The sequence below is a fragment of the Chrysochloris asiatica genome, unplaced genomic scaffold (assembly GCF_000296735.1).
Source record: "Chrysochloris asiatica unplaced genomic scaffold, ChrAsi1.0 scaffold00081, whole genome shotgun sequence".
Classification (NCBI taxonomy): domain Eukaryota; kingdom Metazoa; phylum Chordata; class Mammalia; order Afrosoricida; family Chrysochloridae; genus Chrysochloris; species Chrysochloris asiatica.
The window spans coordinates 2,347,132-2,362,452 of NW_006408599.1; the positions used below are offsets into that span (position 1 = coordinate 2,347,132).

Genomic DNA, 15,321 nt, shown 5'->3' on the forward strand with positions numbered 1-15,321 from the left:
CTCGTACCAACCCTTATAGCCTTTCCAAGAAGCAGCTAGTGGGTTTGAACCACTGACCTTGTGGTTTACAGAGCCACACCAAGATTCCACATAAAACATGTTAATCTGGGAAAATATGATTCTGACACTGGCAAGTGATCACCTAATAGGGATTTTAATGAACATAACTACTGATGTGGCACTATGGGTTAATGCACATTTTGACCCTTCTCACGTGCCAGGCACTGAGAACACAGAAACCAGCAGACACAATCTGAGCATTTACCATGCTGAGTCTATCTGGAGAGAATATCTAAAGAGATGATTACCCATCACCATGGTAAAATGCCTTGAAACAGCAAAGGTAATGGAAAAACCAGAGTGGTGTACTGAACTCAGTGTTTCAGAAGGTAGAGGGGGAGGTCAGCATGGGCTACCTGGAGGAAAATGCAGCCTATGTGACTAACAGCCTAATTTTTAATCTTATAATGAATATGCTATAAATGCTTACTCCGATGAAATGCATTTCAACCTCATTAGACTCTCCAATCCCCAGCACATTCTCTGTCCTTTCTATTTTCATGATGAATTTCAACCACTCCATTAGCCATTATCTGAACTGCTCAGTGCTACTGATGGATGGATACTAGATCTTCCTTCCTCGTAGCTGTTCCTGGAATATCTATCACAGCAGGAGAAAGTTACTGCTACTGGTCACATATGTGCCCCTATAAATTGATGGTAAACAATCCCAATCGAGTCCTCAATAGTACTCAGCAACCCAACTATTATCTAGGTCCATTTAGCTTATATTCGCTAATATTTTCTTCCTGGACCCTCCAACCGTTACTTCTACTCATCTAAGTCCTAAAAACCCTATACAGGGTGGCTATGGGTGGGAATCAACTGGACAGCACTTAGCAACACCACCACCCTCCTCAGCAGACAGCCTTGTTCTTGCTTCTGTTCAGAGAACAGAAACCAATAGATACACATTTTCCAACTCCTTGCAAATAAAACCAACCACATGCTTTTCCCCTTCTCTCTTCTCACAATGAAGGAGTTGTCCTTTTGATCCAAGGCTCAGCTCTATGATGAATATCAACTCTATTCCCTTCTGTCTTCCTAGGATTTTGCTACACTAATTATTCCATGTCTCACTCCTTCAACTTTAAACTAAACTTTAAACTATAAAGATGTTCATGTCCCTCTCATCTTAACCCAAATCCTCTTTCAACTGCACATTTTTCCTGATTCAAATTAATTTCAAGCTACTAGCTTCTTTTCTTCTCTCACAAGTCAAAGCCTGTCTCCATCTCTTTACCTACTGTTTGTTCACTTCTCAACCCATTCCAAACTGGCTTCCATCCTTACCACTCCACAGACACTGTACTCATCAAGGATATCTATAGTCTGTGCATCACTAAGAACAACGGGCACTTCATGGTTCTCATTCTGACAGAATACTCACAAGCACTAGACTCTGCTAACCACGCCCTCTTGGAAACAATCTCTTCCTTTAGCAGCCCAAACACTACAATCTTCTGCTTCCTTCCTTCTTCTTGGTCCCACCTTCTTGGTTTCCTTCAAGGCATGTTCAATTTGATTCCGACATTTAAATACGGTTGTTTCTCAAGGGTCTGTCCTAGACTCCTATTTTTTTCACTCTATCTACCCTGTTTGATGGTGGTGGGTGATGGTATGCCATGGAGTAGGAGTCAACTCATTGTGACCCTGTACAGGGTTTCCAAGACTATAAATCTTTACAGGAGCAGAAAGCCTCATTGTTCTCCCATGGTGTGCCTGATGGACTTGCACTGCTGACCTTGTGGTTATATACCCTGACCTTGTGGGCATATACCCTGGTTGTTAAGTGCCGTCAAGTAGTCGGTTCCGATCCATAGCAACCCTGCATAGGGTTTCCGAGGCTGTAAATCCTTACGGGAGCAGAAAGCCTCATCTTTCTTCCGCAGAGCAGCTGGTAGTTTGGAACTGCTGACCTTTAGGTTTGCAGCCCGATTCATAACCACTTCACTACCAGAGCTCCTTGCTTAGATGATCTCTTTATGGTCAAGGCTGAATTTCTCATCAATATCTTTATGACTCCCAAATCATTACCTCTGTCCAGGTCTTCCTTCTGAGCTTCTAATCCATAGATCTTATGACTGAGTTAATTTGGACACCTTCGTAGATGCTTAAAGTATACCCTGCTCACATGGAGTTTATCACCTTTCTGCCAAATCTATACTTCCATCATTCTTACTACTTTTAGTTAATGGAACCACTATCCACCCAGGTACTTGGGCCAGAAATCTGAAGAGTATTCTTAACTCCTCCACATCCTGTCAATCCTACCTCCATAACACCTTCTGAGCCTGCCCATTTCTAGTCATACCCACTACTGTCATCCTGGTTCAGGTTTCCACCATCTTACGTTTGTCATTGTACAGTCCTCTGAACAGACCTCCCTGCCTCCAGTTTTGCTCTTCTCCAAGCCATTCTCTACTCAGCAATCATAGTAATCTTTTCAGGAACATAAATTTGATGACACCATTTTTCCTGATTCAAATGCTTCCTCTAAGAATAAAACCAGAATTCTTAGCATGACCTTAAGGATCGATCTGACCTCTGCCCACTTCTCCAGCCTCTCTCGCTCACCTCCTTTCCCCATTCCCCTTGCTCATGGCATACTGGAGTCATTCTTTCAAAATCTTAAATGCAGTATTTTCCTTGCCTTTCTGTATAGATCACTCATCCTCTACCTTTCTAGTAGCTTTACCTTCAGCATTATCAGCTCCACAAGGACAATAACCATGGATATATATACTATTCCCTACAGTATCCCATAGCACCTGGCCCTCTGTGGTCAATCAGTAACTATTTATTGTATGAATAACTAGTTTTCTAATTTACAAGTATAATTTAAATTTGTGTTAGTGGGTATTTCATTCAACCATATTAAAAAAAAGCAAAACAAAATTTAACATCAACTTAAATCTCTTAAACCTATTCTGAAAACAACTATAACCTAAGGACTATCAACTGCTAGGTCCTTTCATAGTCATTAACTCACTTAACCTCATCCAATCTCCTTGTTGAGGAGAAACAGGATTGGAACCATGATGTGATCTGCTCACATGTACACACACACATACACACACAGTAGCAGTATTTGAACTCAGAATATTTGACTTCAAAAATGTATCCTTCACCTCTCTCCATTAGATGCCAGATGCTATTCAGTCAATTTCAATTCATAGCAACCCCATAGAACAGAGTACAAATGTCCTGTAGGTTTTCTTAACTATCATCTATAAGAAAGCAAACTGCCAGGTATTCTCCCATGAAGCTTCTGGGTGGGTTCAAACCACCAACCTTTCGGTTACAGCCTAGTGTTAACCAGTTGTACCACCAAGGCTCTCTATATGTTGTATTTTAATTCTATATGAAATAATTGTCTTCAGTCTTAAGGTATAACTGCAAAAAGGCTGATTTCTTAAGGTTACTTTGTTTCTGAAATGGCTTTAAGCTTCTACTTACCTGGCTAAGCCTCGTTACTCTTTCCAATTCTTCCTTAAGCTGGTTGGCTTCAGCATCCCTCATTCTTAGTTGATCCTCCAGCTCTGCCTCATAGGCACTGAGATCTCCCTGGGTCTGCTGCAGAGATACATTCACCTCGTGCTGCTCCTGGAGGGCCGTTCCGAGCTCTGCAAGCTCCTGGGAAGATTCAGTGAATGTTTAAATACGGAACCCTCACCGCCTGCTTAAGCATCTGCAAGTCATCATAGTAACATGAGCACTGTGAACTGCATGCTAGCCAACCACTGCTATTTTGGCACAGAAAGTTTTCATTACTTACAAGATGATCTTCTGGCTGGGCATATCCAGCTTGGAAAACAAAACCTTGATTTAATGTAATTGAAAAAATGAGAATGCTATCACCCTCTTACGTGATGCTTTAAATGAGTCTGAATATATAAGGACAAAGGAAGAAAAAGAAAGAGGGAGGATAAAATCTAATTTTTCACCAGATATTGAACTGAATGTTTTAACATTCATTATATCATTGAATCATCACAATAAAATTGTTCAAGGCAAAGTATTATTATCCCCATTTCACAGATAAGGAATAGAAAAGAAAATTTTAGTAAATTGGAGAACACATGGATGTTCTTTCAACCTTTTTGTAAGTGCAAACATTTTCATAATTTAAAAATTTTATTAAAAGATTGGACTCATGGTGTGAGTCCACAGGATCAGTTCTGGGCTGTGAACCACAAGGTTAGCAGTTTAAACCCACCAGCTGCTCCTCGGAAACCCTATACAGGATTGCTATGAGTCGGAACCAGCTTGATGGCACTAAACAACAACATTAAAAGATCATATTAAATTTTATTAAAAGATGGGGAAAAAGACCATTTCAAACTCAGAAGATTGGCAAGTACAAATTTAATATTGAAAAAATGTTAAATGTCTTGAATTTGATAATTATTCTCTACTTATACAGAAAATGAAATATTTAGGCAACAAAACAAGTCAACAAGTAATTCTCAAATAGTTCAAGAAAAAATTATATAAAAGTATCTATAAAATCATGTCAAAATTATAGGAGATGGCTTTAAAAAGTTCATAGAAAAATGGAGTTAAAAGGTAATGGAATTTTTCCACAAACTCTTTGAAGCCTCTCATACATGAGTGTGATAAAGCAAATGTGAAAAATGTTAACTGGTTTAAGTGAAGGGTATATGTGAGTTATTTCTATTATTTTTGCAACTCTTACGTTATGTTCGAAATTATTTCATAGAAAAAGCTTAAAAATATAAAATAAAAACTGCAAAACACTATGGTATTGAGAAGGATGTGGTGTAATGATAATCCTCACACAGCTGATGGAAGTAAACATTGATAGAAACTTTAGGAATAGTAACCTGACAAGATCTAGCTCAGTTCAGGATGAATGTACTCTCTGAATGCCAGTTCACTTCTGAATACAGTCCCCATGGACAAGACATATGCCAGGAGGTTACTCCCAGAACTGTGTAACAGTCTAAGAGTGGAAACCACCAAAATGTCCCTGGAGAAGAATAGATTTGCATGTACAAATAATACAACACTACATATATCAATAAACATAAGTAAACTGGAGCTACATGTATGTGCATAATTCCAAAACAAAAATATGAAGAAGAAAGTACCCAAAGAACATGTACACTATAATAATCTTTGTTGTTTTTAATAGCCATCAAGTCGGTTCGGACTCATAGTAACCCGACATACAGTTTCTGAGGAGCAGCTGCTGGGTTTGAACTACTGACCTTGTGGTTAGCAGTCTAATGCTTATTCTACAGCACCACACCAGGACGTCTATAGATAAAAGCACATAAAATAAAAGAATAGAGATGTAAGGATATAGTTATTACATTCAGGATTTTGTTACCACTGGAAAGAGAAGCGCAGAATTTCAATGTTTTCGTTCTTAAAGCTGGGTTGTGGGTATATGATATTAAATATTATTTTTATATCTTTTGCATGCCTGAGAAATTTTATAATATCAAAATATATTAATTCAGATTTCCAGAGTCAGCTTTACTGAGGAGGTTTTGAGATCTATGGTTCTCAAACATGATGTTGTTGTTGTTTTTGTGTGCTGTGGAGTTGGTTCCGACCCATAGTGACCCTGCACAGGATTTCTGAGGCTATAAATCTTTACAGGAGCAGAAAGCCTCATCTTTCTCCTGTGGAACAGCTGGTAGTTTTGAACTGCCACCCTTGACGTTAGCAGCCCGATTCGTAATCACTACGCTATCAGAGCTCCTTTCATACATACTGAAGGTTGCCAAATAGTTACAATTGCCCATGGAAACTCCAAATGAATGAACAACAAGTATAGAAAGATTGTAATTTATAATGCTGTGTCTGTCTTATTAGTTGTCAAATATACCCACTCCTCACTTACTGCCATGCTTAGGTTCCAAAGATCAGGCAGTTATATGATAATCAACATGCAAAAATGACCAGATCAAATCACAAAATACAGTAATAAATTAACTGTCAAATTTCATCATCACATAATTGCCAAACTGCATCATTAATAACTGCTAAACTGCTGAGAATTATCTCCCAGCCAAGCTGACATTTAACTTTAAACATCACAACCAGCATTACTCTCACCTCATAACTACTGCCGTACATACATTGTCAAAGTGCAAAACAGGTAGGTTTTTCCCCACCCAGAACCTTCTGAGGTGGGACATTTCCACTTGAAAGGACATGGTGACCAACTCAGAGCGACTAGAGGAACAGGAAAAAAAAACTGACTGCTTGGGTATGACAAGAACAAGCAAGCTGTTTGCCTAGGAACCATCAAGACAAGCCATCAAATTCCATCCAGACAAACCCTCTTCCAAGACTGAAACTCAAAGGGAACACACAAGTAGCATGTAAGCTTGCTGGTGACCAAGTTGGTGAGTGGAAGTGGGGGAAAGGCAGCAATGAAGACATGGACTGAGTTCAACCATGTTCCATAGACTCCTGTCAATCTTGAGATGAAAGAGAGAAGAGGAGGGGCTGATTTGGCCCAAGTTTGGGGGGACTTATGAACTTCTGAGCCCATGGACACTGACTGACCTAGACATGGTGGACTAGAGATGAGAGTGAAGCATCCAGCTTATATGAAGTGGGGGGAGGCATTCAAGAATGCCTGAAATTGCAGATAGTATCCATTTGACATAGCTTGGATGCCTTGATGATCAGAACTCAACTAGAGGAAGATAAAGAAGTTTGGTATAGGAAGCAAATGTAAATTGCTACAATTTGATGAACTTGACCTTTGCTTATGGATGTTGCTCAAAATACCAACTGAAAGAGAAGTAGTCTTCACCTCAAGATCAAGCCTATCCTCTCAGTACACAGGATTGATAGGGATGGGAAACTTAGACATTGGCTACAGCGGGGCTATAAAGGCACCAAGTGATTGGCTTGCATGTTTTCAAGAGGGAGTTTAGCTTAAGAGCAAGCAAAAGAAGGTAGAATCCCCATTGAATAGTTTTCGTCTTGTCTAGATGGATCTGGTGAAAGGAGATGGGGATAGGATTCTTTTGATTCAATAGTGAGTAGTTGTTATCATGACTAATTGCCATTGTCTACTGTAAAGGGAGAAGGTGTGTAACAAAAAAGGGGGAGTAGTTAATCTTACATTCCAGGAACAGAGGACCCTAGGACAATCAAGAAAGAAGCACATGAGTGGAAAGTGAAACGATATCTAGAGAAGCAGCTGACACCAGAGATAGAGGCAGAGGTGATGGTATGGAGAGAAAGAACATCTGAGGACTCTAAACTCATGGGAAGAGAAAGGCTGTGTGCTGGCGTGAAGGAGGCTGGCTTGAAAAATGTGCCCTTTAGTTGTTTAAACGATTATACATTACATTCCTGCCTCTTTTTGCACACATTAAAAAAAAAAAAAAGAGGGAATAGAGGCAAAACCTGTTAACCGATGGTGCATGGAGAGAATTATAATCATTGCAATGTAACAAAATACAATTGGTTGAGTGCAAAGTCAATATTCTCCCATGTAAACGATCACTCCATTCACAATAAAAGCTTTTTATAAAAAAATTTTCTTACTATTGTTGTAAATGCGAAATGTCTGATAATGTGATAGTCGACAAGTGGGTGATTATGTCAATGCTATTAACAACAGCAGCAAAATATTAATGTTGTGCTTAATTTTGTTATAAAAATACTAACATTTGAACATTTAATAGACCATGTATAATAGCTACAATTTTATATATATAACTTGTCAAGTAACTTTGGCATTATTTGATAACAGTACCTTTCAGCAATAAAAATTTAACTAAAATAATCCTCTTTTTCTTAGTAAAGGGAAAATAATGATTTCAAGTATATTATCTCCTGGTGTGGCACTGTAGGATCAACACTGGACTGTGTGAACCACAAGGTCAGGAGTTCAAGCCCACCATATGCTCCTCAGGAACCCTATACGGGGTCACTATGACTGTGAACTGTCTTGACAGCACTTAACAACAATAGCTAAAGAGAGCAAGAGAGAGAAAACTTAAAATAACCAAATAGCCATGAAAACTTTTTAAAATGTCTTATTTATTCCACTTTCATCTTCGTCCATGAATACTTTCTGTCACTTACAACTACATCATTTCTAATCTCCTTAGCTAATTTATATATGGATATCATCTACATCGGTGGCTAAAAAAAATAGGCAAGAAGAAACAAATCATACCTTTCTCATATTTTCTGCATCCATGGCAACAATTTCTAGTTGGTTTCTTTCCTCTTCAACTTTGGTCAGTCTCTGTAGCAATGCCTCTTTCTCATCCTGTAGCTTCTTGCAGTCATTCTGGGCCTGAGTTGCTTGTCCTTTGACACTCTGCAAATACTCTTGCAAACCACTGATGACACCTTCTAAATCCTTCTTGAGGGCTTCATTTGCGGCTATCTGGCCTTCGTATGATGGAAGAAGGGCAGATAACAATGCTTACAAGATATATAATTACTGCATTTAGTATCCTTAGCTATTTGTTGCGAGCTAGAAATGAAATTCTAAGCTCTCAATTTCCTGAACCCACTTTCATATTTTTATTTTCTAAGAATAATGATAATGTATAGCAAAACTGAGTTCTTAACTGCTAGATGTTGTTGTTAGGTGCCATCGAGCCGGTATGGACTCATAGAGACCCTATGCACAACAGAGCTAAACTGCTAGATGGGCAACACAAAATCACTTAATGTATACAACTAACCCAACATTGGAAGCATAGACATATACCCACAGACTTAAAAATGAAACAGCAACAACAACAATATGACATGTTGCCTACTGTATGCCAGGCACTTTATGAGCACCCTCATGTAAACCTCCCAAATGATGAGCAACCTAGAAATTGTCCAAGTCACACAACTGATAAGGGCCAAACAGGGACTGGGACCTTTTTACAGGGAGCCTAGGCTCTCACCATTACAGCCTATTATGTTCCTCTTCCACGATTATTAAAATGTCACAAGCTAATTCACTACAAAAGTTAACCCTAAAATACTTTGTAGACGCTCCTTATAACTAGACACTGAATGCCGTGACATCAATGGGCTTTCTGTTCAGGAAAGGATGTTTGCGCCATGGAAGACGAAAATCACATGACAGAGTTTAATCACTGTCGTGTACAGCTGATCCTCATTGTTGGCGGATTCTGTCATTGGGAATTTGCCTGATCACTTGTATTTATCTGTAATCCCAAAATCGATGGTCATAGCACTTTTGCAGCCATTCACAAATGTGCACATGCACAGTGTGGCAATCAAAGTTAGTTGTCAACGCACATGTTCCCAGCTGAGGTGGAACAAGACAATACTAAGACTGCCTCCTTATTTCAGGCTCTCATACTAGAAAAAGAAGCATCATTTTCATGGTCTATTTAGTGTCTCATTTTTTGCATTTTCATGCTTTCTGTTACTAACTTTGCTGTTTAGGATGGCCCCAAAGTGTAGTGTTGAAGTGCTAGTTAGTGTTTGCAAGCTCAAGAAGGATGTGACATGCCTTACAAGAAAATACTTGCACTACATGAGCTTCGCTCAGGCATGTTATAGTGCTGTTGGCTACAAATTCAATGTTAATGAATCAAGAAAATACATTAAATAAAGTGTCTTTAAATAGAAATATACATTAAACAAAGTTATTTATTTGGTCAGTTGACAAAAAATATGACTAGAAGCGCACAGGAACCTATCCTGATATTTTCTCTAGGAGCAATGGCTCAGTATTCACTAATTCTGAGTTAAGTTCACTAAGTAGAACGTAACTACTGCAAATAATGAGAATCTAATCAATCGACTTCTTCCTTACTGAATAGAATGACTCATAAAGACAGAGATGTTGTTGTTGTTGTTAAGTGCCGTCGAGTCGGTTCCGACCCATAGCGACCCTGTACAGGGTTTCCGAGGGTGTAAATCCTTACGGGAGTAGAAAGCCTCATCTTTCTCCCGCGGAGCGGCTGGTAGTTTCGAACCGCTGACCTTAAGGTTCGCAGCCCGAGAGATATAAGAAAGCAAAACTAAGAATCTTAAAATTACATTAAGCACTCTGGGGAAACTGTACATATTTCACTACCAAATACTAGTCATTGTTGTAAATGCTGTCGAGTCAGTTCTGAGCGGCTGGTGGGTTCAAACTAAGTTTGCAGTCCAGTGCTCATCCTACAGCACCACACCAGAACCAACAGCTAAATCCTATTCAGCTAATATCTAAATGAATGCCTATCCGGGTGTCATCTAAGAACCCTGGTGGTGCAGTGGTTAAGGCACTCATCAGAGCAAACCAAAAGGGTGGTGGCTCAAAAGGTCTATGGGAGACAGGGACGGCAGTCTGCTTCCCTAAATATCTGTAGCCTTGGAAACCTTATGGGGCAGTTCGACTCTGCCCTACAGGATCGCTGTGAGTCAGAAATGACTTGGTAGCAATGGATTGTTTTGATTGGGTGTTATATCTCTTTCATCAACACTAAACAAATTTACCCTTCCATACTTAAGTTCTCACCTTCAGTAAGCTGTTGCTCAAGGTCCTTAATCTCTTCAGTTTCCTTGGCAATTCTAGAAAGTATGTCATCCAAACGGCTTTCAAGTTGTTTATACTGTTTGTTCATTATGTCAAGCTGTTGTTCTTTACCCCTTTTCTGAGCTGTCATATGAGACTGAGTTGCAAAAAACAGAACAGAAAAACAAACGACCAAAACCTCAGGTTCTTTATGCATTCTTAAAAATGATCATACTTGACACTATTTTTAAAGGAAGAATGGAAAACAAAATTTAACAATTTCCATATATTTTGGTTCAGGTCTTGTGTCGTTTTCATTTAAACCTCGTAACTTACCGTGGGAATCATCCCCATTTTACAGAAAAAATGAGGATCAGACACCTAGTAGGTAATATAGTGAAGTTCAGTGCTCTTGTACTGCATTACAATATATCTTTTTAGAAAGGCTCTCAAAAAGTTAACTGATTATGTTAGAGTCCATCAAAAAGTATTGCTACTAGTGTTCCAGTTCATACATGCACAGGCATATTATAAACAAAATGTGTCTAAGCATGTCTCTGTGATTACTGGATGGCTACTGAAAAGTTCTATCAGTAATACACTTGTCTTAGTCTTGCTAGGGAACCTTCACAAAAAAAGGTCCAATCAAAACTTGTGGTTAGCAGTTCAGTGTTTATCCTACAGCGCCATATACCTATATCCATAAAAAAGACAAAAAAATATACTCTAAAATGTTGATTATATCTGGATACAAGGATTACAGGAGATTGTAAGCTTTTAAAATACTTAAACAAAACTATAAAAAACAAATAGTACCTTTTAAATAAATTAAATGTACTTTTAAAAAGTTTCTTAGGGGAAAATATTGAGACACGAAATAAGCAAATGTTTACCTGGAATTCAAATTTGAGCAAAGAACCATTTTAGTTTTAGCTTTGATAAACTGGAAGCTGACAAAGACCTCCCAGACCATTGTGACCAGTGATTCTTATAACGGAGAGCTCTAGGGAGATAACCCTTTCTACTACTCCTCATGGTGGGAAAAGAGAGCTGACACTCACCACACACTGTCTCACACCCTGACCATCATCACATTACTGAACCACTGCTAATGAAAGGAGAGCACTGTACTTTTCAGGTGTGCTGGGGGGAGAAAAAAACGAGAACCAACAATCTAGTCTGACTATCTAACCCTTCATGTTACACGTGAGAAAACTGAACTTCAAATCCATCAGAGGAGTTGCCTGGGTATCCTTAGGCAACTGTTCATATGGAGACAAAATAATTCCCCAGAGAACCTTTACCCTCCTGCTCACTCACACTCTCATTGTTATAGTTTGCCCCTAAAGGATCAAAGGAGTAAACAATAAATAGAGAAAAAGTTAACAGAGGAGAGACTGTTCCACAGTCAGACAACAAAGGCCACATTTCTCGAGTCTAAGACCTATTTGATTACAAAAGAACATTCCTCAATTTTAGATGTCTATTATCCCTAAAATACAAAAAAGTAAGACTCTTCATTTTTGAAAAACGTATGACTAGCAGTTTGATAGGGATTTTCAAAACTTTTCTTCCCCCCTACATTCCCAAAACACCCATCTGAAATCTTTCTGAAAAGGTAACTGCAGTTAACAGGTTAAATTCTAAGAAAAGTTATTTATGACTCAAGAAAGAATAATAACACAACTATTGCACTCACATCAGTATCAAGAAATCTTTTAATAGTCACCATTAAAAATTCCACTGAAACGGTCTTACATTTGGGCCAAAAATAAACTAGTTCAATATACCAATATTTTGCCTCGGACACCTGGGAGCAAAAGTTGGTTCAGAGATCTTCTGTACTGTGAGCCCACAAAAGAGCTGCTACAAAAACAGGAACTTACATCTCTGGCTCCTCCTCCTTTTAAGTCCTTTGTACAGTGAGAGAAAGAGAAAATGATCCTACCTTAATTTAGAATTGGTCCTGTGAAAACTGGGTCGCTGAGAACAGAGAAATTGTGGGCGGCATGCTTTCTAATGCCATCTTCAAATTCAAGTGCACTCCCCTTTCTGACAGCCACATTTTTTAAGTGTTTCAGAGGCTGTTAACTTCCCAGCGCTTCAAACCACATTCCTAGGAGAGCGTGTGCTGCAGCCCAGCCTGTCCAATCACAAGCAGCCTTTACGGGCAGACCCCACCCTCTGTACTTTAAATCACAACACAGGAAGCTCCTGGGGGCCAATCACATACAAACTTTGCAACAGATCTCTACTGGCTAATTTCCTCTAGAGAACAGTTACCTTTTGCATCTATAAGGCATTTTCTGATAGTGACGAGCAATACAAATACTCCTTTATTGTGTTTGCTCCTAGTTACCAAAATCTATATAACGGAAATGAAGTTAGATTTTTAAATCCACCTTTTCCTTTTGAAACCAAGTTAAATGCTCTTTGTTGAAAACTGACTAGGCTAGGTTCTGAGCTAATTTAAAAATAATTAATCTCTTTAGACCTTTAATCTTTTGAGGGATGGGATCATTGCAGTATCATAAGCTTGGGCTCTGACCTCTTTCTAAAAGGGTGACTTTAGACAAATCCTTTAACCTTTCTAAATTAGCTTTCATCATCTACAAATTGGAAAGAAAGAAAGAAAAGGAAATAAGGCCACGAGTTCACATGGATGCTGTGATAAAATAAAGTCTTCATCAGCATATGCAAAACACCCACCACAAAGCAAGGTACATTATGGACATTTAATGTTTTGTTTGTTTCCCATTACATGTATCATCAGTCAAACGCTGTTTTTTTAATCTTTTACCTTTAAATTTCACTTGCTATTAAGAAAGATACTTCATCTGATTAGATAATAAAACTTAACTACAAGTCTACCTACATTTATACAAGCACATGAATGAGGTCCCACTCTTAATTTCCTTCCCTCTAACCAAAATGCTGACGTTTTTTGAGCTAAAATGGAATGTCTGTCACTAGACAATAAGGTGACTTTGTGCAAAGTAGAAAAAGATGCTCCCCCTTGGTGGATGAATGAAAATAAATTAAAAAGTCTCCTCTGGCTGCAACTTTAAAAACTACTCTCTAGTAGTTTTAATAAAATCAAATAAATCTAGCGTGTATACTTCCCTCTCACCGGCACAAATTAATTGTGGCTACCTTCAAAACTTGGAAGCCATTCCTACTTCCCATTTAGCTCCATTATGAGTATATGTGATTCTTTACAAAAATCCAGTGGGAATTAAACTCCTTGTCTGCTAAATGGAGCCCTAGTGAAACCAGGGATTAAGCACTAGAATGCTAACCTGAAAGGTAGCAGTTCATATACGCCAGCTGCTTCTCAGAAGATGAGGCAGTCTGCTTCTGTAAAAATGTACAGCCTACGAAACCTGATGGGGAAGTTCTACTCTGTCCTGTAGCGTAACAATGAGTTGGAATTGACTGACAGCAGTAGGTTTATTTCATTTTTTTTGGTCTGCCAAAAATATCAGTCATTTGTTGAAAACAAACATACAATCCAGATTCAAATTAGACCATAAGATCACAGAGCTTGAAGGGGCAGCAAAGGAGCTTTGGGTTCAGTCTATAGGCAGGTTCCTTGATCATTCTATTTCCTTGATCATTCAAGAACAGAGAGTTGGCCCCTGGGGATACAGATAGCAGGAGGATACCATTCTTGCCCTCAGGGCCCTTGTAAGGAATTAAGTTTTCTGAACAAATAAATGCAATAAAGTAAGGTATGTTGCTGAGGTGTTAAATGCCTTGTTAAATGGAGTCCTGGTGTCGTGCTGTTGGATAAACATTAGACAGCAAGGTTGGTTTAAACTGCAAAGTCATTCATAGAGACCCTGTATATGGTTTCTGAAGAGTAGTGGGGTGGGTTTGAACCGTTTACCTTATGGTTCAAACTGACCTTGCAGTCCAGTGCATTATCCTGCAGCACCACAACAGGACTCCAAGTAAGGTATTGGGACCATACGATAAATGGCTTAAGAACTCTGATTTTTTTTCATGTAACAAAAATTCCTTAAATTTGTAATCATGACTATTTTTGGTGTTATTTTCTGTCTCAAATTTATTGTAATAAAATGTATATAACAACTCTGCCATTTTTAAACATCCATTTTAATACTAAATCTTAGGCTTTTGTTGGAAAAGACTTTACACCTGTGATGGTAAGGTTCTCCTTTGTTAAAATAAGCTGACCTACAAAAAATATCTATGGTATTTTAATAAAATATTTACATCATAATGAATAACTTATGAATACTTAAGTAGAATACACGTACAATGCTAAATACACTAAATACTATGATTATTCTTAGCCCAATAATCTTTTAAAAACACTTAATTTTATTATTCTAAGTATTGCAGTGGTCTAAGTGCCATCAAGTCAATTCCTGTATAGTTTTTAAGGGGCACCTGGTGAGTCTGAACCACTGACTTTGCAGTTTAAACCAACCTTGCTGTCTAATGTTTATCCTACAGCACCACACCAGGACTCCATCAGTAAAATATGCTTACTTCTATTTTAGAATTATCAGCTAAAAGATAGCTACTAGGAAGACTTCTCATGTAGAGACAGAAGAAACCAGACCCTAACTGCATCATCCTGCCACCTGACCACATCTAACCACATTTCAAACAGACACACTTTAGAGAAATGTCTTCTTTTTAAGAATGGAGGTGGTGGTTATGTGCCGTGGAGTCAGTTAAAACTCAGTGTGACCCTGCATATGATATCCAAGGCTGTAAATCTTTAAGGGAGCAGAAAGCTTCATCTT

General features: G+C 38.5%; 1 protein-coding gene across 1 annotated transcript in view; it reads right to left on the reverse strand.

The window, feature by feature from the left end:
• Positions 1–15,321, reverse strand: part of CNTRL (centriolin) — a 109,546-nt gene that overhangs the window by 59,234 nt on the left and 34,991 nt on the right. The window contains exons 11-13 of the mRNA XM_006865666.1: positions 10,547–10,700; positions 8,240–8,460; positions 3,520–3,696 (exon numbers count right to left, since the gene is read on the reverse strand). Coding sequence (XP_006865728.1) covers positions 3,520–3,696; positions 8,240–8,460; positions 10,547–10,700 — 552 coding nt within the window. The remainder of the gene's footprint in view (positions 1–3,519; positions 3,697–8,239; positions 8,461–10,546; positions 10,701–15,321) is intronic.